The sequence below is a fragment of the Sarcophilus harrisii genome, chromosome 3 (genome assembly GCF_902635505.1).
Source record: "Sarcophilus harrisii chromosome 3, mSarHar1.11, whole genome shotgun sequence".
In the NCBI taxonomy this organism is placed as follows: domain Eukaryota; kingdom Metazoa; phylum Chordata; class Mammalia; order Dasyuromorphia; family Dasyuridae; genus Sarcophilus; species Sarcophilus harrisii.
The window spans coordinates 464,981,817-465,003,654 of NC_045428.1; the positions used below are offsets into that span (position 1 = coordinate 464,981,817).

General features: G+C 36.3%; 1 protein-coding gene across 5 annotated transcripts in view; it reads left to right on the forward strand.

Annotated features, from left to right (window-relative positions):
* Nucleotides 1-21,838, forward strand: part of FAT3 (FAT atypical cadherin 3) — a 699,235-nt gene that overhangs the window by 166,459 nt on the left and 510,938 nt on the right. For all 5 annotated transcript variants that reach the window (XM_031960969.1, XM_031960968.1, XM_031960971.1 and 2 more), the window contains exon 2: nucleotides 1,923-5,231. In XM_031960969.1, coding sequence (XP_031816829.1) covers nucleotides 1,940-5,231 — 3,292 coding nt within the window. In that variant the 5' untranslated portion in view covers nucleotides 1,923-1,939. The remainder of the gene's footprint in view (nucleotides 1-1,922; nucleotides 5,232-21,838) is intronic.

A 21,838-nucleotide genomic window follows, 5' to 3' on the forward strand; every position in this document is an offset into this window, starting at 1 on the left:
GAACTGAGAATTAAATTTTACCAAATGTAAGAGACAAAGAGAGGAGAATATAAGATTAACTTTTCTAGGAGAAACTGCCCAACCACTGAACTGTAAAATCTGGGATGCTGGAGTACAGTTCTCTATAATTACTTTTGTAGAAACTTGTAAATAAAATAAAAGGATTTTAAGAATACAGTGAAAGAGGCAAAAGTATTCTAAAATTCTGTATCCTAATCAGCCCTAAGCTAAAGGTTCTTAAGGATTCAGCTCGCTGGGTCTGTGCCAGAATTTCACAGTTGGGATCATAGTAGACAGGGGAATAGCTAAAGAACATATTGTTAGAGAGGATAGCTGAATATTGTCAATAAGGAAGCAAGTCTGTTCTTGTAGGATTATAGAAATTTAACCAGAATACAAGAAATAAATTAATTTTGTCTTTTCATTTTATAAGTGAGGAAAAAGTGCTAATGTGAAGGAAAGGGAAAAATAACTTACTCCAAAGTTACAGTCAGTAAGGTAGTTGTTCACTCCTATATGACTCTTCATGACACCATTTGGAAGTTAAGTGATTAGGTTAAGTGACAAGTCCAGGATCACACAGCTGTTAAGTGTCTGAGGCCAGATTTGAATACAGGAAGATGGGTTTCTGACTCTAGTCCTGGTCCTCTGTCCTCTTGTGTCCCTTAGCTTCCAAGGAGCCAATAAGGGGTAGAGCATTATTCTATGCCCTTTGACCCTGGAACTAGTACTTTTTTTCATTACGCTGTTCTATAATTGGGAGAAGAAAGAGGATCTTCGAGTCAGATTTTCAGACAAGTCATCAGTAATTGTAGTCATTGAGCACCAGAGCCATATTTCTAATGCAGATGAACTCAGTACAGGAAAAGGAAGGTTCAGGTGGTAGGTAAGTCAGCAAGAAGATGGGACAGGTCAGACATAACAATCACCAATATTGAAGTGAGCACATACTCCAGGTGAAAACTTTGCTGTGTTCTGAGGGCTTATTGCTTGTTTTTGAATTATTGACACAGACCTCTTCAAATAGGACATTCTACCTTCAGACTCCAGACATTTTCAATGATTGGTCCATATGCCTGGTTCTCTCACTCTCTTCACTCTGCCTCCTGGCTTCCTTGCTTCTGTAAGAACTCATTCATTATCATTCTTAATTATCATACTTTCTTGCTTTTGATCAATTTAATCTGTAAATAGCTTGTTTGTACAGAGTTGCATATTGTCTCCTCCATTGGATAGCTAGCTCTTTGAGGACAGTGACTATATTTTGCCTTTTTAAATTTTTTTTTGTATCCCATCACTGTACCTGGCACACAGTAGGTGCTTAACAAATGTTAACTGACTGACTAGTATACCATTTTTACATGTTTCAACTTTCATTCTTTTTTTAGTAAGTCAATTTGGTAGGGGCACCATATTCTAGAGGACTGGAACTTCTGTGATAACTAACAAAGAGAGTTAGAAGTTCCATTGTAGTTCCTTAAGTGCATATCTAAATAACTATTATTCCATTTTAGCCCCCTTAGAGTTCCATTTGCTAATGCATTTTATTGAATGAAATGTTTATGGGCCCTTTGGTCTTTTGCTTTCAGGGATAAATGGATTGATGGATGGATGAATAGATAGATTATTTTACTGAGCTAAATTGCTTATGAGCATTGTTATTTAAAAATAAACATGATCGCTCAAAAAAGAAGTAGTAAAATGTTAGTAACATAATCTTTCTTTATGGATTTAGTATATTTTGAATTAATTGCAATCTTGTTAGATTTCCAAACATTTTATGTGTACACATGTTGTTCTGTATAGGACATATAATAACATACATCATTTCTCAGCACACACATAAAACACATATGTAATATTCTCCTCTTGCGGGTTTCCTTTTAGATTCATTTATTTTTCTCTGTCTTTTTTCCCCCCAGGATGAAAGAATGATGTGATGGATATAACTATGGGTTGCTGTACGGGGACAGGACCCCCTCCCTCCTGCCTTGTACTCCTGCTTCTCAAGCTTTTGGCCAGTGTTTCCCAGGGTCTCCCAGGGACAGGACCTCTGGGTTTCCATTTTACACATTCCATTTATAATGCTACAGTATATGAGAACTCAGCAGCAAGGACCTATGTCAACAGCCAGAGCAGAATGGGTATTATCTTGTCAGATCTTTCCTGGGACATCAAATACAGAATAGTGTCTGGGGATGAAGAAGGCTTCTTTAAAGCAGAGGAAGTCATCATTGCAGACTTTTGTTTCCTCAGAATAAGAACTAAAGGTGGCAATTCAGCCATTCTGAATAGAGAAATACAAGACAATTATTTATTGATTGTAAAAGGTTCTGTCAGAGGAGAGGATCTAGAAGCATGGACCAAAGTGAATATACAGGTTTTGGATATGAATGATCTGAGACCTTTGTTTTCACCAACAACCTACTCTGTTACAATAGCAGAAAGCACACCTTTAAGGACTAGCATTGCCCAAGTAACAGCTACCGATGCTGACATTGGTTCTAATGGTGAATTCTACTATTACTTTAAAAACAAAGTTGACCTCTTTTCTGTTCACCCTACAAGTGGTGTGATCTCTCTAAGTGGGAGATTAAATTATGATGAGAAGAACAGGTATGACCTTGAAGTTTTGGCAGTGGACCGGGGGATGAAACTTTATGGTAACAATGGTGTCAGCAGCACAGCAAAACTTTATGTTCATATTGAACGGATCAATGAACATGCTCCAACTATCAGTGTGGTTACACACATCCCCTTCTCATTGGACAAGGAGCCCACATATGCGGTGGTTAATGTGGATGACCTAGATGAGGGTGCAAATGGTGAGATTGAATCAATTTCCATTGTAGCTGGAGATCCTTTGGAACAGTTTCTTCTAGTAAAGGAAGGGAAATGGATCAATGAGTACAAAATTAAGGAGAGAAAGTCAATTGACTGGGAGAGCTTTCCCTATGGCTACAATCTCACTCTTCAAGCAAAGGACAAGGGTTCTCCACAGAAGTTCTCGGCAGTAAAAGTAGTCCACATCGCCAACCCCCAGAAAGATAACATCCCTGTCAGATTTGAGAAGGAAACCTATAATGTCACCATTAGTGAATTTTCACCTCCTGGAGTTGTGGTCGCCATTGTTAAACTAAGCCCAGAGCCCCCAGGGGTGGAATACAGAATATCTCCCGGAGAGGATGCAGAGTATTTTAAGATTAATCCAAGGTCTGGTCTAATAGTCACAGCCCAGCCCCTGGATGTCAGCAGAAAAGAAGTTTATGAGCTGGGAGTATCCAACAAAGAAGGGGACTTGAGCGCACAAGTCACCATCAGCTTAGAAGATGCCAATGATCATACTCCTGAATTCCAGCAGCCATCCTATGAAGCTTTTGTGAATGAGAGCGTACCGGTGGGGACAAGCGTATTGTCCGTTTCAGCTTCTGATAAGGACAAGGGAGAGAATGGGTATATCACGTACAGTATCGCCAGCCTTAGTGCCCTCCCATTTTCCATTAATCAGTTTACAGGTGTTATTCGTACAACTGAGGAACTGGATTTTGAATCCTCTCCAGAAAATTACAGGTTCATTGTGAGGGCCTCTGACTGGGGGTCACCTTACCGTCATGAAAGTGAGGTCAATGTGACCATTCGCATTGGAAATGTCAATGACAACAGACCCTTGTTTGAAAAAGTGGCCTGCCAGGGAGTCATTTCATACGACTTTCCTGTCGGGGGGCACATTACTGCTGTCTCAGCAATCGATATTGATGAACTGGAATTAGTAAAGTACAAAATCATCTCTGGAAATGAACTTGGTTTTTTTTATTTGAATCCTGACTCAGGTGTCTTACAACTTAAACAGTCCTTGATTAATTCTGGTGTAAAGAATGGTAACTTTGGCCTCAGGATCACAGCCACTGATGGAGAGAATTTTGCAGACGCCATGTTTGTTAATATTTCAGTCTTACAGGGAAAGGTATCTTCCAAGAGCTTCAGTTGTAGAGAAACTAGAGTGGCACAAAAATTAGCAGAGAAACTGCTCATCAAAGCCAAGGCCAATGGGAGGCTGAATTCAGAAGATGGTTTTTTTGACTTTTATTCTGTTAACAGGCAGGGACCCCATTTTGACAAATCCTTTCCTTCTGATATCGCTGTCAAGGAGGACATGCCGGTTGGTGCTAATATCTTGAAAATAAAAGCCTTTGACGCTGACTCTGGTTTCAATGGAAAAGTGGTTTTCACAATCTCTGATGGGAATACAGATAGCTGCTTCAACATTGACATGGAGACAGGTCAGCTTAAAGTCCTGATGCCGATGGACCGGGAACAGACGGATCTCTACCTCCTTAACATTACCATTTATGATTTAGGGAGGCCCCAGAAATCCTCATGGAGGTTACTGACCATCAATGTGGAGGACGCCAATGATAACAGGCCCATTTTCTTGCAGGAGAGTTACTCTGTTAATATTCTAGAAAGCTCAAGTATCGGTACTGAGATCATTCAAGTGGAAGCCCGGGATAAAGACTTGGGATCTAATGGCGAAGTGACTTATTCAGTATTAACAGACGCACAGCAATTTTCCATCAATAGTTCAACTGGGATAGTTTATGTAGCCGACCAACTGGACCGGGAATCCAAAGCAAACTACTCTTTAAAAATAGAGGCTAGGGACAGATCTGAGAGTGGCCAGCAGCAGTTTTCTGTAGTTACTCTTAAGGTTTTCTTGGATGATGTCAATGACTGCTCTCCTACTTTTATACCAACTAGCTACAGTGTGAAAGTTCTTGAAGATCTTCCGGTGGGCACCGTCATTGCGTGGCTGGAGACCCACGATCCGGACCTTGGTCTGGGAGGTCAGGTGCGTTACACCTTGGTGAACGACTATAACGGGAGATTTGAGATTGATAAAGCCAGCGGAGCCATCCGTTTGAGTAAAGAGCTGGATTATGAGAAGCAACAGTTCTACAACCTCACTGTCCGTGCGAAAGACAAAGGACGCCCCGTATCTTTGTCATCTGTTTCCTTTGTGGAGGTGGAAGTGGTGGATGTCAATGAAAACCTCCATACTCCTTATTTCCCAGACTTTGCTGTGGTTGGATCTGTAAAGGAAAACTCCCGGATTGGAACAAGTGTGTTGCAGGTGACTGCGAGAGACGAGGATTCTGGAAGGGACGGGGAGATCCAGTACTCTATCAGGGACGGCAGCGGTCTCGGAAGGTTTAACATAGATGACGAAAGTGGTAAGTTTAAACATAAAGGCAAAAGTGATTGCTTTACCGCCTGTAAATGTTCGTAGAGAAGCAAAATGATGGGTTTATGCACCAGTGAGTCCAACTGCATTGTACTGAACTCAGTAAAATTGCAAACATGCATTTGATGCCAAGTTGACATACGTTAAAAGCTTTTGTTATAGCATTCACATGGGGACTAAGGGACAAGGCTCTTTGATTTAGTAATTCAGTTTTCAGTGGGAGCCCCAGGATTTTTATTAGTCACTGGCTCAGTTACTGTTGTCACTTTATCTTTTGATAGCTGCAAATAACTATTGTCACCTCTGTTGATTGCACTCTTGACCCTCATGAAAATATAGGGACCTAGTAAAGTAAATTATGGCAGAATTGGCTTTAAATTAGAAGTGTGAAATGGATTCTCAAATGGATTTCATATCCTACTTCTTCCTTTTGCCATGGTGCTGTTTTCTGTAATGATATTGAATCAATTGTTTGGTTTCTATCATTTTTCATGGGCCTATTACAGCTTTAAACAATAAACCCTGACATTTGACAAGCTCTGAGATAACCTGGCCTTAATCAAGGGTTATGTGTGTATGTGTGTGTGTGTATGTATGTATGTACATACATGTACTGGTATAAAAACAGATAATTTAGGTTTTGCAAATTAATTGTCTATAATAAATTTGTTTTTCAAGATGAAAAGATATGATTCCCCACTTCTGCTGTAGTGGCTCCCTTATAACCCATTCAGCCTCCCATATATGTATGGAATTGTGTTTATACTCATGTATTCTTCTGTAATGTATAAATACCTATGCATGATATATTCACATATATAAATCCAACTATTTCTCTGATAATAATGCATGTTTTACCAATCATCTCTTCCAGACTGTAAGTTTCTTAAAGTTAGCTTTGTCATCTCAGTATTTTGCAAAGGCCTTGAAACAAAATACACTATTATAACAACCATCACTATTACTAGCATAAATGTAATCTAAAAGGAATTTTAATACTTAAATTAAAAAGGGTAAAAGGCATCTTGGTGTACTGGACAGCTAGTCTTATTGCTTAAAAGACAGGTTCTAAAGTTCAGGTCTAAACTGATACACACTCTCTGCATGATCCTGGATAAGTCACTTAATCTCACTACTCTTCACCAGGGCTTCTTAAAGTTTTTCCATCACAACCCTTTTTCACACAAGAAATATTTATGCTACCCCTTCTAGAATCTGAGCCAAAGTGTTTCTGACAGCATTCATGCATGCTCAGTGAGAAATATTTTGTATTCAGAACCAAGGCTGCCATGAAATCATACAGTGTAGTATGTGCTAGTGCTGCCAGAAACACCTTGGATTCATTACATACACTTTTGATTTTGAATTAATTTTTGGTCATTGCATTCAGAAATCGTTTACTGTTGCCAAATATTTTGCAACCCCCGCTTTGGGTTATGCAATCCCATGTAGTCATGACCCATAGTTTTACATTTTGCTCCATATAATTCTCTACAAGTGTGACTCACAAAGGAAATACTGACTTGTCTTAGTAGATGAAATTTAGTTTCTGTACCTGGGAGCTCCCTATTCTAATAAAATTGCAGGTCTAGATCGTATCCCCATGAAGGGAAAGGTATAAAAGTATATACAGTTGGAGTAGACAGTGTATTTATCTTCTGTCTGCCAAACATCAACTTCATATTAATGTATTTTTTAAAAATACATTATTTCTTTTGTTTTTTATATCACCAACATTTTCCAATGTATTTCTCCTTTCTTTCCCCTTATTTGCCCCTCCATCTCTTATAGTAAAGAAGAAAAAGGAGGGAGGAAATATTAGTTCAGCAGAACTAACCAATATATACTAAAAGAAGCACCTATGAAATACTTAAATTTTAGATTTAGCTCCCAATTCTGAGAAACAGTTTTTTAGGGATAAATAATAGTGATTAGAGTCATGAAGTTGAAGTAAAACAAACTTAATTTCAAGTTTTGCTTCAGGTGTTCACTAGCTATATGATTTTGGGCAATTCACAACCACTCTGTGCCTCAGTTTACTCATCCATAAAATAGGAGAGTTGTATTTGATGTCTTCTAAGGCCGTTTTAACTAATAATAACTCAATGACCCTATGTTTTTATAACAAAAATGGGAGATAATTAAAATAATTATGTAGTACATTGGAGCTTGAAATATGCCTCAAATGAATTAGGCTGCATTTGTGTTGTAACCTGGCTATTCTCCATTATATTCTCCCTCCTTATCTCCATTTCTTAGTTTCTCTGGCTATTTTTAGCACTCATCTAAAATCTTACCTTCTGCAAGAGGCCTCCCTTAGCAGGGCTACTGTTATTAGTGTCATCTAAGACTGTGCTCTTTCTACTCTGTTTATATCTTATAATTATTTCCATGTGTGGAAATGTCTCTTCCAACAGAATGAATTCCTTGAGGCTAGGAATAGTATTTTTACCTTTTCTTTTGGTGACATCAGTGCTTAGCACAGTGTAAAGTAAATATATGATAATAGTTTGATAATCTCTTGTTGACTAATTGATTGAATAAATGACTGATTTGTAGCACATGAAAAATATAGTTAAACTCTGGAGTTCTCTTGAGTATGATAGAGTATAAGTAAACATTGGTCTATAAAAATGTTCAATCGATTGTGTAGAAATGAAAAAGAATGTCCAGTATACCCGTCAGTCAGTTGGCAAATTTCACACTGTGTGTAGAGTGCTAGCTTGGAGACAGTGTGACTTGAGTTCAGTTTTTGCATCATACACATACTATCTGTATGATCCTGAGCAGATCTGCACATCTGTTTTTTCATCTGAAAAATGGGTCTTAAAAAAGCATTTACTGGGGCAGCTAGATGGCTAAGTAGATAAAAATAATAGCCTTGAAGTCAGGAGGACCTGAGTTCAGATTTTGCCTCAGACACTTAATACTTCCTAGCTTTGTGACCCTAGACAAGTCACTTAATCCCAATTGCCTCACATCCCCTACCCCCAAAAAGGAGAAAAATAGTACTTACTTCCTAGGGTTGTTGTGTGGATAAAAGGGAATGATATTTGTAAAGCCCTGTACAAACATTGAAAAGCTATATAAATGCCAGCTATTATTACATGTGAACTTCCCTCACCATGCTAGCCGAAACTACTACAGGATTAGACCTGAAGATGTATTTTAGCTGCTTTTTAATAGTTGAGTTCATAAGGCCACAAGGTATAAGACCCTGGATTTGGACAAGCATAAAGAGAAAATGTCCTGGACTTTCCGTCCTATCCCCTTGACAACCCCATCTTTAAACTACATCAAGCCACAAGGAAATTGTTTTGTTGTGTTTTTTTAAAGACATTCCATCTTGTACCCTTTTAATGGAACAAATTATAGGACTGATTAGGTGAGAATCTTCTGTTTTTATCATTTGTATATATATATTTTTTTTTTCTTCTCATCCTGAATGTTAGAATGTAAAATGTGAATATAATTACTTAGGATGAAAAACTGCCCTTTTAATTTTTGGCTCTGAGAATATGATAGCTTTCATTTATATTTTTAAAATAAATTAAAATCCTCTGTTTATCATACCCATCATCACTCCAATTCTTCTATATTTCCTCAGTTGAGCTCTGAGTTATAGAAATATATTTGACATCATTGACAACATTAATAACAGTGCTTCCAATATCTTGCACAGTTTTCTGGGCTCTTTAAGCACATTATCTCATTCATTCCCCAAATAATTTTTGAAGTATAGTTGCTAATATTATTTCATTTTACAAATGATGGGGAGGGAAATGGACTCAGAGAGGGAAATAACTGCCCACCATTGCAGAACTAGGGAGTGATAAATCTGGGACCAGAAACTAGATCAACAAATCCAAGGACCATTCATTAAATGTCCACTATGTGTAATGTACTTGATTGGTAAACTCCTTGAGGGTAGTAGAGACCATCTTTTTTGCTCATATTTTTATTCTAGGACCTTAACACAGAACCTGGTACATACAGTAAACAATAAATTCTCTCTCTGTCTCTCTCTGTCTTTCTGTCTGTCTCTGCCTTTCTCTTTCTCTCTCTGCATCATATATATATATATATATACACCTATATTTCTATCTCTCCTTCCTCCCTTCTTTCCTTCATTCTTTATCCTCCCTTCTCTTTCTTCCTCCCTCCTTCCCTCCCTCCTCCCTTCACTTCCTTCCTTCCTTCTTTCCTTCCTTCTTCTTGTCCTCCCTTTGCTTATGTTGTACTGGTCAAGGACTCTTTTCACTGTCACATAAATTCTGAATTAATCAGCTGTTTATAAGAGACTTTTAATTTTTTTAAATTATAGGTCTTAATCTATTCTTTTCCTCATTGTATAACTTTTTCTTCCTTCTTACCTACATTACTATCTCTTTCTATTTGTAAGAAATAAAGATTTCATTTGAGTGTTGAAATCTTTCCTGAAGATTAGATTTTCTATATAATAATATTCACAACCATGTTGCTGCTTCCCCTCTCACCTCTGCAAGAATTTAGCTAATTAGCAACCTATAAACCCGTGGAAGTTGACGCAGAATGATTGCTTGGACTCTTGCCAACTTGAGGCAGTGTTGAGGATAAGTTTGGCAATCGGTTGTCCAACATGAGTAGTCATTAGCATGATGCTATTGGGTTAGCAATAGCTTAAGCGCTATTGAATGATTCATCAGCCCTTTGCTCTGGTGAAGTGCGAAAAGTCACAGTTTGAATTGCATTTGTGGCACTAGGCTGTTTATTCTTTCTTCAGTTAATGAGTCTTTCCTCAAAGGACAAACTGGATATCTCTGGGCCTTTTAGATGGAATGACCCTACCTCATTTGGATTTATGTTGCTAACCAATGATTGAGTTCAGCTATCCAGAGATTTGATCCTTGTCCCTAAATTTAGTTGGGGGCCCAGAATAAAATATGTCCCAGATTGCTGCTTTTATGCATAAAATGCTATTTCTTTCTTTGTCTGCTATCTTTTAGAACAAACTTCTTCCCTTTTTTCACATTCTCAAAAATCTGCATAATTTTCTAATCTTAATTAGTGGTCATTTTCCAATAGTCTTCTTCAGACAAAAATACCTTCTTGTATTAGAAATGAGAGCAATCCTGATATGGTTATATGCTACACTGCATTTGTATTAGTTGATTCTTTTTTATTTTATTTTTTTTCCCATTATAGTTTTGCTTTTTTTTGGAATTCAGGAAACAGAACTATACCTTGAATTTCTTTACTGTACATAGACATTTTAAAAATATTTTTTGTGCATAGACATTTAATAAATGTTTAATACTATGCATTTTAAATGGATTAAATAGAGCTCCAACTAGAGTAGATTTGATTATAATTTAAATCATTAGTCTGGAAGATGCTACTTAATCTTTTTTCCCTATAGATTTCATTCTTAGTGTATGCTGTAACATTAATATATATATGCATATGTACATATATGTATAGTACACTTTCTATATATATATGTACATATAGTCTTCACAATTTAGAGATTTTACTACATATACATACACACATTATATATTTGAAATCAGTAATTTATCTTTTAAAAAATACAGACACATGAGAAACCTGAATGGCAATTTGGTTATTTGATTTATCTAAGTTAATTGAAAGGAATATGTTTGGAGTGACCTACATCTTATATTGCACATTGGTTGAAAATTTGAGCTGATTTTTCAGATTTTCTTTGAATTACGGTACATGTATATATAGAAATAGAATCATGGGATTTAGAAATAGGGGAGTCTTCAGAAATTATTTGGCCCAATCCCCTCATTTCACAGAGAAAGAAACTGAGGCTCAATGTTACTCAGTGGATTTCCCTGGTGACAGTGTATTGGTCAGTGACATGGTTAATCAGAGCAGAGGGCTTTTATAGGTAGAGACTGATATAATTTTCAAGGAGTAAGCAGAGGGCTACTGTGTTGAAATTTAAACCTTTTTCTAAAACCATCGAAGACTTTTGGGCATAGTTCTTATTGCAGGATTAATCATTGAAACATTTATTATGGACATATAATGTGTCAGGCACTATTTTTAGAAATAATGACAAAAATGCATTCTCTGTCCTAAAGGTTTTCATTCTCATGGGGGAAACAACATGTAAACTAGGTAGTTCAGAATATAGACAATGTTAAATAAATAAGAGAATAAACCTTTAATTAAATGGGGAGGTTGATTTTAAGAAGGCAGGTTTTTTTGACAGAAAGGAAGCAGAAGCCTGGAAAAAATCTGTTGTGAAGGTAGGTATTTGAGTTGAGTCTTGAAGGAAGACCAGGAATGCAGAAACAGAGGTGAGGAGGGAGACCATTCCTGGCAGGAAGGACAACCAGTGAGAAACATGTAGTCAGGGAATGGAAATCTGGGAGAAACAGAGAAGGCCTGTATGGCTTGATCACTGGGTATTTGGAAGACATTAAAATGTAGGAAGCCTGGAAATAGAAAGGAAAGAATTGGTGAATGATCTTAAAAGCCAAACTGACAGTTATATATTTGATCATGTTGGTAATTGGAGTTTTGAGTGAGGAGGGGTGTGGAGTATCATGGTCATACTCAAGCTATAGGATGGTCATTTTGGAAGCTAAGAGAAGGATAAATTAGAATGGGGAGAGACCATACAGGGAGACCAATAATCGGGCTATTGCTACAGTTCTTCCTCTAAAATATCAGTGCTTAGCAAAGAATCTGGCCCATACATAGTAAATAATTAATAAATATGTATTGATTGACTTGACTGACTACTGAGATTCTGAAAGAACACTGATGAAAATTGCATAGGATGAGAAGATATGGAACTATATTTATTGAGCAAGTATTCACCTCAAGGACATCATGAATCTGTTAAAGTACTGAATTATATCAGCTTCAGAATCTTGAGAACTGTTCTGAGAGGGGCCTGTGTTTATATGGCAATGACTGCCCCCCCAACCTAAGACCTATTTACCCCCCATTTCTTCTTGCCTAAGTGAGGCCGACCCAATTTCCTTTATGAGAGACAAAACTTTTAGCAAGACAAATCCCCCCAAGCACAAAAATAACAATCAAATACAGATGGCCATGTTTATAAAACACAAAGATCATAGTATGCACTAAACAAAGGTTCATTTTACTGTCACATTTTAAAAGGTCTCACTTTGCCCTGTTTCTGCATCTTGCCTCAGCTAAGTCTTCTTGATCTCTACCTACTGGTAGGTCAGCTTTCTAGTCTGTTTATACTAGGTTAACACCTAGCTCCCCTTCTGACCTACAGAAATGACTTAATGGTACCCTTGTTCCACCAGCTGCATTTCCTTTACACCTTTGCAGTATCAGAAAGAGATTGCTTCTCTTTGTTTTGAATCCTGAATCCCTAGCTACAATTCTTACTTAATTCCTGTTTCTAGTCTGTTTTTTTTAAGACCTTCCATAATGGATGTGTTATGAGGTTAATATATATTCAGATCCTGGTTGTAAAAGTAGAATTATCTTTTCTTTATTTCCAATTAACCTAGAAGACAAGATTCATTCACCCGTTGGAGCCTCATTCTTGAATGTATAAAATAGGCGCAATACTTACTTTTCCCAAAAAAACCTCCATTGTCCTATAGCTCTAAATAGGTAAGTTATGCAAAAGATTTTGTAACTACACTACTCTACAAATGGGCTATTTATTATTTGTGAACAATCATTCTCTAAGTTCTGTTTAATGAATCATGTTGTAAGTTCTCTCAGAGTAGCAATATTTTGGAATTCTATCATAATATAAAATATTTTTAAACCTTTTATAATAACATACAAATTCCCTTTGTGGTGAGAAGGGCCTTTTCCTTCAGTGAGCTTTGTCATTAAAGATTGACCCTAGTACCAAATGCTTAACACATTAATGAGAACACATATTTGAGTGGGTTCAAGAAGAAATTCTCATCATCAATTCACAAAACTTTTCTACAAATGGATTTGTGGTTGTTCAGTTATTTCTGACAGTTCCTGACTCCATTTGGGGTTTTCTTGGCAAAGATACTGGAGTGGAATGACATTTTCATCTCCAGCTCATTTTACAGATAAGGAAACTAAAGCACTTTGGAAAATAGGGTGGAGAAATTTGCCTAGGATCACACAGTTAGTAAGTATCTGAGGCCAGATATGAACTCAGGGAGTGGAATTTTCCTGACTCTAGATCCTGCACTTCATTTACATCAACACCTAGCTGTCCCCTATAAATTAATATATTATTTCAAACACTATGTAGCACCAAATCAAATTTCTTATTCTCTAATGATATCTCTGAACTTTAACATATTGCAGATTGAGTATTTTTACATAAAATGTTTTAAAATTATTTAAACACCAACAAACCACTCAAATTTAACAAATTAGGCTTTTAAAAAGAGAGGTGTTATAGAAAAGCCTTAAATTCTGCTGCTGATAAATTCTGGATTTGTGATCATAGGCAGTTCACTTAACCTCTCATTGTGCAAGGCAATTCTCTAAGACTCAAATTACACAAGGATTGCTGATGTGCTCTGATGAAGGTAATTTTCACACCAGGAATTTCCCATGCCAATGAAATCAGCAGTGCAGGGGAAGCAAAAAGGAAGCAAAAAGAAAAGAAGGAAAAGAAGAGGGAACAAATAAAGACAATAATTCACCTTGGCTACAATATAATAAAAAATGAAGGGTGCCTTTCATTTGGGATTATTTGATGGATTTCCAATTTATTAGGCATCTTTGTATGCATTGTGTATATTGATAACTGAGACAGTGTTGTTTGTAGCCCTTCACCACAGATACTATGCTCGTCTCTTTATGACAAATTTTGAATCTAATATTTTGCAATGTGAATTCTTATAGCACTGTTAACAGAAATCCTCCAGTTTTTTCTTCGTTTTGTTTGTTTTTAAAGGGAGAAAGGGACAATATAGAAACGAATGGGGCTTCAGCTTCTCTAACCCGCATTTTTCCCCTACCTTTTATATAATCTTAGGGCTAAGTCTATTCAGCAGAAAGCCTTCTTCCATTTCTACTGTGTCAGCAGAAGTCAGGGATTGTCTCAAGTTAGAAATGATAGTTATGATAATGGCAGAGAGAGCCTATAATTTCATATATTCCCCTGCTTCAATACAATTAGCCATGTTTTCATTGGTACAGGTATAACTTCTAGTAAAGATTGTCCCTCATAGACCTCCTCATCAATGAGGGTCATTCTATTCAAATATGCATAAATACAAATGTAGATGCTAATATATAATTGCATATATTTGTGTATTTATGCTTCACAGATAACTTGGTCAAGTTGTATATTATCTATCAACCATTCTCCTAGTGATTAGCTTCTCCTTATTTAACTAGGTGGGCCCACCTTATGACAGATAGAAACTCTTAGCAGACTGTATTACATACTAGAAAGCCATTCCTTATAGGTAGAACCTTGCCCTATCTTTATTGGTATAGCGTGTTCATTCCCAGGTTTAGGACTCAGAGAAATACCAATTTGGAGGTATTGTCATATATTCTTTGTGATTTTATTACAGTGCTAATTCAGGTTGTCTTGCTTTTACAATACAAATTTTTAAAGGGTCACCTTATATATTATTTATATTTCATCGTCCTTGTTGATAACAACCTTATCATAATTATAATTTTGGTTCTAAGTAAGATCTTAGTGTTCTTTTAGTTTAGACATTCTTAAAGTGAATGTGTGTGTGACCCTTTTCACAGTCTGGTGAAGCTTATGGATTGCTTAAAAAAAATGTTTTTAAGTGCTTAAATAATAGTCACATGATTAGAAAGGAAATTAAAGGGGAGGGAGCAATTATTCCCTGTTCCTTGATCCAAATTCACACACCTCCTGAAATCTATCCATGAACTTTTGTGAAAGGGGTTGGCCTATGAACCCCAGTATAAGAACCCCTGATTTTAGCAAACTGTTTATTTTTCAGAGGAGGAAACAGATGGTCATGGTTAAAGTGATATGCCCAAGGTGACATAACAAAGAAATAACTTCCAGAGCTAGAACCCAGGTGTCCTGACTCCCAATGCAGTGCTCTTTCCATTAGACTATATTTGCTCTCCTAATGTATAGGTTGACTCCCCTTATACTTTTCTTTAGAAACTTCAGTTTCTGCCAGGTTAGTTTCCAGTAGGGAAAAGCTGGAGAACTTTAGGTTAGTATTCAGAGTCATTCACAATTTGTTCCCATCTTACCACCCCCACTTCATTTCATTCTGCTCTGATTCTTGAATACTGTATTCTGGCCAGACTATACCACTTGCTATTATGCAAAAATCTCCCCAAACTTCTGTGTGTTTGTTCCAGCTGTTCCTTATGTCCCCAAGACCTTTCTCCTTTTCCCCCCTGTTAATTTTTATTCTTCTTGCCATTTCCCAAATGCCACCTCCTCCAGACAACAATAAATATTTTTGTGATGAGAAATTTTCAAGTGTTTGCTATGTGTGAGGCACTGTGCTAAGCACTAGGGTTACAAAGAAAGGCAAAAATAAATCCCTGGTTTCAAGTCTGATGTGAGGTGAAAAAGTCATAAAGATTTTTGTTGATATCTCTAGGGAGAAATGACTTCTCTTCTAAGTACCCCAAAACTATTACAGATGCTGACCCCTGAGCTGAATTCATTTTGCATTTATTAAGCACCTACCTTGTCTAAACCATTGTGCATTGTGCTTTTTATAAAAAGAGAAAAATCGGTTCTTGCCCTCAAAGATTTGATGAAATTCTATCAAATTTCTATGTATATAGCTTCTTTCTCCTACTGGGATGGTTAGCTCTTTGTAATACTCTCAGTACCCAGCCTAGTAGAGTGGAAAGGGGATGAGAAGGGTGCTGTGGGGGAAGTTTAATGAGTGGATGAAGGACAATCAGGGACACACAAGAAAGGTATGACTATAGTCTCTGAGTTTTGTCAGAGCTAAAAGCATCAGTTTTGGTATGAAGTCAGAGTTAACTCTTGTAGCATCCAATCCATTGCCTAATATAACGAATGCAATAAAAAACCTTCTTTCCCTCATGTTCTGAGGCACCAGACTTCACATTTCATATGATTTGTGATTCTTACTCTCCTTAGTTATTTTCCCGCAGACTTCTGTGGTAACTCCTCAGTCATGAGTCAAAGAGGAAGACAGATGGCGCTTGGCAGTTTCAGAGTTATTTATGAGAAGCCCAGCTTGAATGACTTTCCTCCCCTGTACCATTCGTTTTAAAAAGTGACATTTTTACCCCAACTCACCTAACTCAAAAGAGGTTCATTGAATTCTGGCCCAGACTTGCCCCTAAAATTTCCATTTGGGTCCAGATCAAACCAAAAGGAACGGAGTTATGACCCAGTGACAGCAGGGACTTTCCATGGCTGTGGATTTTTAACCTTCACTCTAGACTTCTCTCCTCTAATTATTCCAGAATGAAAATAATGTTTCCCTGAGGAGCCTCGAACACTGTATTACATTCTGATGAACTTAGTAGTTGTCATATAAGCCAGGTGGGGGAAAGGATTAGATGTTTCTGGGAAAGAGTGAACAGCATGTTTTTATTACTCCTTTCATCAGGTGCCTTATTCTTGACCTTTTCCAAGCTGTTTGTTGGAGGAAGTTTGGGTTTTAATGGAAAGACTGTTGGTTAGAATCTGTAATAACATCTGCAATGTGCATCAAGCTCTCTCTCCTAATATTATAATAAGTAGTTAGTGATTAAAAAAAATAACAATCACCTTAATTAATTCTAATGGGATAAGACAACAGTTTGTGATCTTTTCTCTATATGTGGCCTTTCTGTCCTAAATAGGAAATTGTTTTTAACATTTAAAAAAAGATTTACTTATCTTGCTTCCTCTGGTCTTTGGGGTCTTTTATGTTTATTATTAACTTGGCCTTGGTTATAAAATTGCCATAAAAACATCATCAATGGAACTGCTTTTGGATTTTTTCTGACACCATAAATTTTAAGTGACATTTAGAAATTGTGGTAAATGGTGACCACAAATATAATAATATGCTGGTTTCTCCCTCATACTTGACTCAAACTCTAATTTGTATTATATTTATGAATGTATACATCTCATGTGCCCTACTGAAATATAAGCTCTCTGAGGATAAAGACTACTTCTTAGTCTAATTTCTTTATTTCTCAGTATATAACTCAGTTCTTTGCACTTTATAGTTACTTAATGCGTTTTTACTTAAACAGTCAATGAATGAATGAATGTAGAGATGAATTAATTATAGGACCCATAGGAAGTCGGTGAAAATCAGAAAAACACAAACACATACATATAGGTGTATAAATTTATTTAATGTGTTTTTCTGTTCTTTCAAATGACTTGCATCTCATTTTAGTTTAGTGAAACAGTTGTGTGGGGTTTTTGCATGCAGGCTGAAGGATACTTTCATTTAGCATTGCAGTACAAAGAGAGATATGGAATTTGATAAATATTTATGTGGTGTTACTACCTTTGCAGTGTTTCATTGAAAAGAGAATGAAATGAAAATGAAAATGGGCTTCAGTCTGTATTTTTAACTTGCTGGGTTTTATGAAAGTGTGTCTTATCGATAGACAAAATCTACAAAGAGTTGTGTGTAGGATTCAATTCAATTTATATTAAATTCTGTGTGCTGGTGTTTGAATTATTGGATATAATAGGACTCTCCACATTTTCCTATTGGACTATGTAGATTTTATTACCCACTCTATGGTCACTTTCTGTGATTAAATTCACAGAGCAGCTGACTTCATTTGCATAACATAGTTAATGTGTTGGCTCAGTTTTTCTTTTTTTTGAAGTCAACATGTTGGTGAAAATAATGCCTTCCTAAACTTGCAAAATGTTGTACATTGAATGGGAACTATCTTAAGCCCCCCAAAACACCTCCCAAAACAAAAAATCACACATAAAATACATGGAATTATGATGAAAATTTAGAAAATATGCATGCACACACATATACATTGAATTTAATTATACTATGAGACATAAAGGCAGCAAAATTGACTTCAATGAACAACAGGAGATAATGTAATTTAGAGAACTTCCTAGCCTTGGAGTTAGGAAACCTAAATTTGCGAGATAATTCTGCTGCTTGCTAGCTTTATGACTATGGGAAAGTCACTTAACCAATATATGCCTCAATTTTCTCATCTGAAAAGTGGGAATAAGAGTAACATAACAGAATGTGATACCAAAAATAGAGAGAATGTGGTACTTTGAATCCAGGAAGAATTAAGGTTGAGACCTGCACTAGTTGTGTGACCATAGGTAGGTCAATTACATTCTCAGAGTTTTGATTTCTTCCTATATAAAATTGCCTCATAGATTCTTTTTCTGTTCTTAAATCTATTATCTTTTGAGCTTATCTTATAGTGTTTGGATAAGGAAAGCATTTTGGAAGCTTATAAAATATAAGAGAGATGCTATGGCAAATATGAGATAGAATATTAGAACAGGAATCAAGAAGATGGGTTCAAATTTTGCCTCTGCCACTAGCAATGGATCCACTCAGAGACTGTTTATTAAGTTGAAAATAGGTATATGGGAGGTGGATGTTACCCCCATAATAAAAATGAGATCTGTGACATACTTATTTAAAGGGCTATATAAACATAGGCTATTGCTATAAATATAATTTACTCAAGCACATTTTCCTTTTTTAAAAAATGTTACCTCTTTTCCATCTGCTTCTTTGCTGTTTTTCCATCTGCTTCCAGATGACTTTTTATCATCATCACTTTGCAGAATAACTCCTGAGTTTCTAGAAATCTTTTTCTTCTCCTCCTTCTCCTTTTCCTTCTCCTTCTTCATAAATCATCATTACTTCATCAAGTATTTAATAAGATGCTAAAAGAAAGGATGGTACCTTTGTTTGAGTCAGAAATCCTGAATTTTTATCCTTGCTTTGAGACTGAGCATGTGTCTTTAGAATCTTTATTCACTCATCTGCAAAATGAGGAAAATATTACTCACACTACTTACTTCACTTATTTTTTAAAGTGAGAAAAACACTTTGTAAAATGTGCTACTACTCTGATTAGTCTAATCATTGAAGTGTACAAATTACTTTCTAATAGGTGGGGCTTGGCCATAAGTTGGAATTGAGCTAGGATTGTACTGGAGCCAGCTTAAATCTGCTGTCTAAAGCCAAGCAGTCAGTCAGCTAATGAACATTTATTAAGTACCTACTATGGGTCAGACATGGACTGTGAGATAAAATTTTCATTGGGAGAATTTATGCATTGGAAATCAGCCAACAATAGAAATCAGAACTTGATTCATTGTTTTCTTGATTGCCCAGACTTAAAAAAGTTTGGGAAAAAGATTAATAGAAATTCAACTTTTAAGTATATACTTTATTTCCCCTAGAATAGGTTATTAATTATTTATCAGAATATCCCTGGATACCATGCCCTTGTCCTCAAGAAATTGACCCTCTAATTGAAGATGCGAGGATAAAAGCAGATTTTTATCAATCATTTAATTAAGGAGCATTTACAAAGTATCTATTATGTGCCATGCATTGTGCTAGGCATTGGGGATACAATTACAAAGAATGAAACAATTGCCACTTACAAGTATCTTAAATTCAAATGGGGAGTTTATATTTTGTCATAATCAATAAACATGTAGTAAAATGGTCTGCATTTAAATGAAATCTGAATTTAAGAAAGCTGGACTCTTTCTGGAAGAAAGCTTGGAGTATATATATACACCATGTTATTTTATTGTTCAGGTTGTTTCAGTAATGTCTGACTCTTTGTGAACCATTTTATAGATGAGGAAACTGAGACAAGCAGGGTTAAGTGACTTCCCCAGAATTCTATAAGCTAATAAATACCTGAAACCTAATTTGAATCTAAATCTGGCACTGTATCCACTGGGTCACTTAACTGTGTATCATAAGTATATCATAGTAAGCACTGTCAGAAAACGAAAGCTTTAACAAATATAGAAAGAGGACGTGTGTATGAGACACGGCAAAGAGACTTCCTTCTTGGGCGGGCTGGGGTGAAAATGAGTTTTGAAGAAATATGGCATTACTAGTGGCTGGAGGGACTTTATATGAGGCTGAAACAATTAACTTCCCCTGACTCTGGGAACTGCTGGCTATTTTAGGCTGAGCCTTTGTAAATCCCAGTATAGGGACTGACACCATAAAAACTGCAAATGAGAAGATTATCCTTGAAGGACTGCAGTGGCAAGAGACTCCGGGCAAGAAGACCTTTCCGGAGTCTGCTGCAAATTAACATAGCAGATTTGTATCTGCTATGGGCATCTACCATGGACAGGCCACTGTGTTTAGGGCTTTGGGGGATAATAAAAAAAGTAAAAGACCAGACCCTGGATTTTATTGCAGTCATTAGCTGCCTAATTGCAAAATCTGTATGTGCTGAAGTATTGCTCCACAAAACTCTCCCTTTTTTCAATATCATTAACATGATCAAGGAACATTTATCGAGCTTCTGCTAAGTGTGAGGAACAGTCCTAAGCTTTTATAACATAACTGCCTAAATGTGGAATTAGAAAGGGGAGGTAACTATGGAAAGTACAAAGGAAGAGTTGAATCTGAGACACATTTTCAAAAAGGGATTCTTAGGAACTGGCAAATCACATTCTTTAATAATGACATTCAATGACTATTGTCCCTAAGATAAAAAAGGATTCTGGCATTGAAATCTATCTTCAATCTGATTCCAATTTGTTTTTTTCCCCTATCTTTATGTAATATTATTCCCCTTCACAGATTCACAGAATGTTGACCATGCTTTTAGTTAACTTCAATAGCTAACTCTTCAATAAACTGTAAGCTCCTTGAGGGCAGGGACTGTTTAATTTTTATCTTTTTTTTACCTTCACATAAAATAATGTAGTATATGCAAGTCCTTGTGTATAATAAGCATTTGATGAGTATTTATAAAATAAATGTTGATTGATAAATAGTATGATAAGAGAATAAGACTTGGGCTTATACTCAGAAGGTTTAAATTTCAGCCTTGAAACTTACTAGCTTGGGAAAATCTGTGATTCTGTTTTTCTCCTCAGAGAAATTATTATTTCCTCAGACTATTGTGAGGAGTGCCATTCATAAAGTGCTATATGAAAGATGTAGGTGACTAGGTGGAACAATGGATAGAGTGCTGGGCCTGGAATCAGGAAGACCTGACTTCAAATATAGCCTCAAAAACTTGCTAGTTGTGTGATTCTGGGCAAGTCACAATAACATCAAATTATGGAAACTATGATTATAGCCTCCATGTTACTCATGGACTCTCAATCTCCCCTTTCCCTACAATTGTAACATTATACAAACTTTTTTTTCTTTTTCTTTTTTTCTCCATATAATCTTAGGCATCTTAAATGAGACCTTAGAAGGTGTTATGTTCATATCCCTACCTGATGGACTTGTTTCAGGGACAAGAACCTTATATCCTCACCAGAAAACTCATTCCATTCTTTAAATTCTCTAAAGTCTGTAAAGTTCTTTGTGAGAAAGAAAGATCACCTACTAGAACTTATCCACTAGCTCCAGTTCTGTCTTATAGAACTTCCTCAAAAAAAGTCAAATTCTATTTTCTTTCTTTTTTAAAAATGTTTTATTTTCCCCA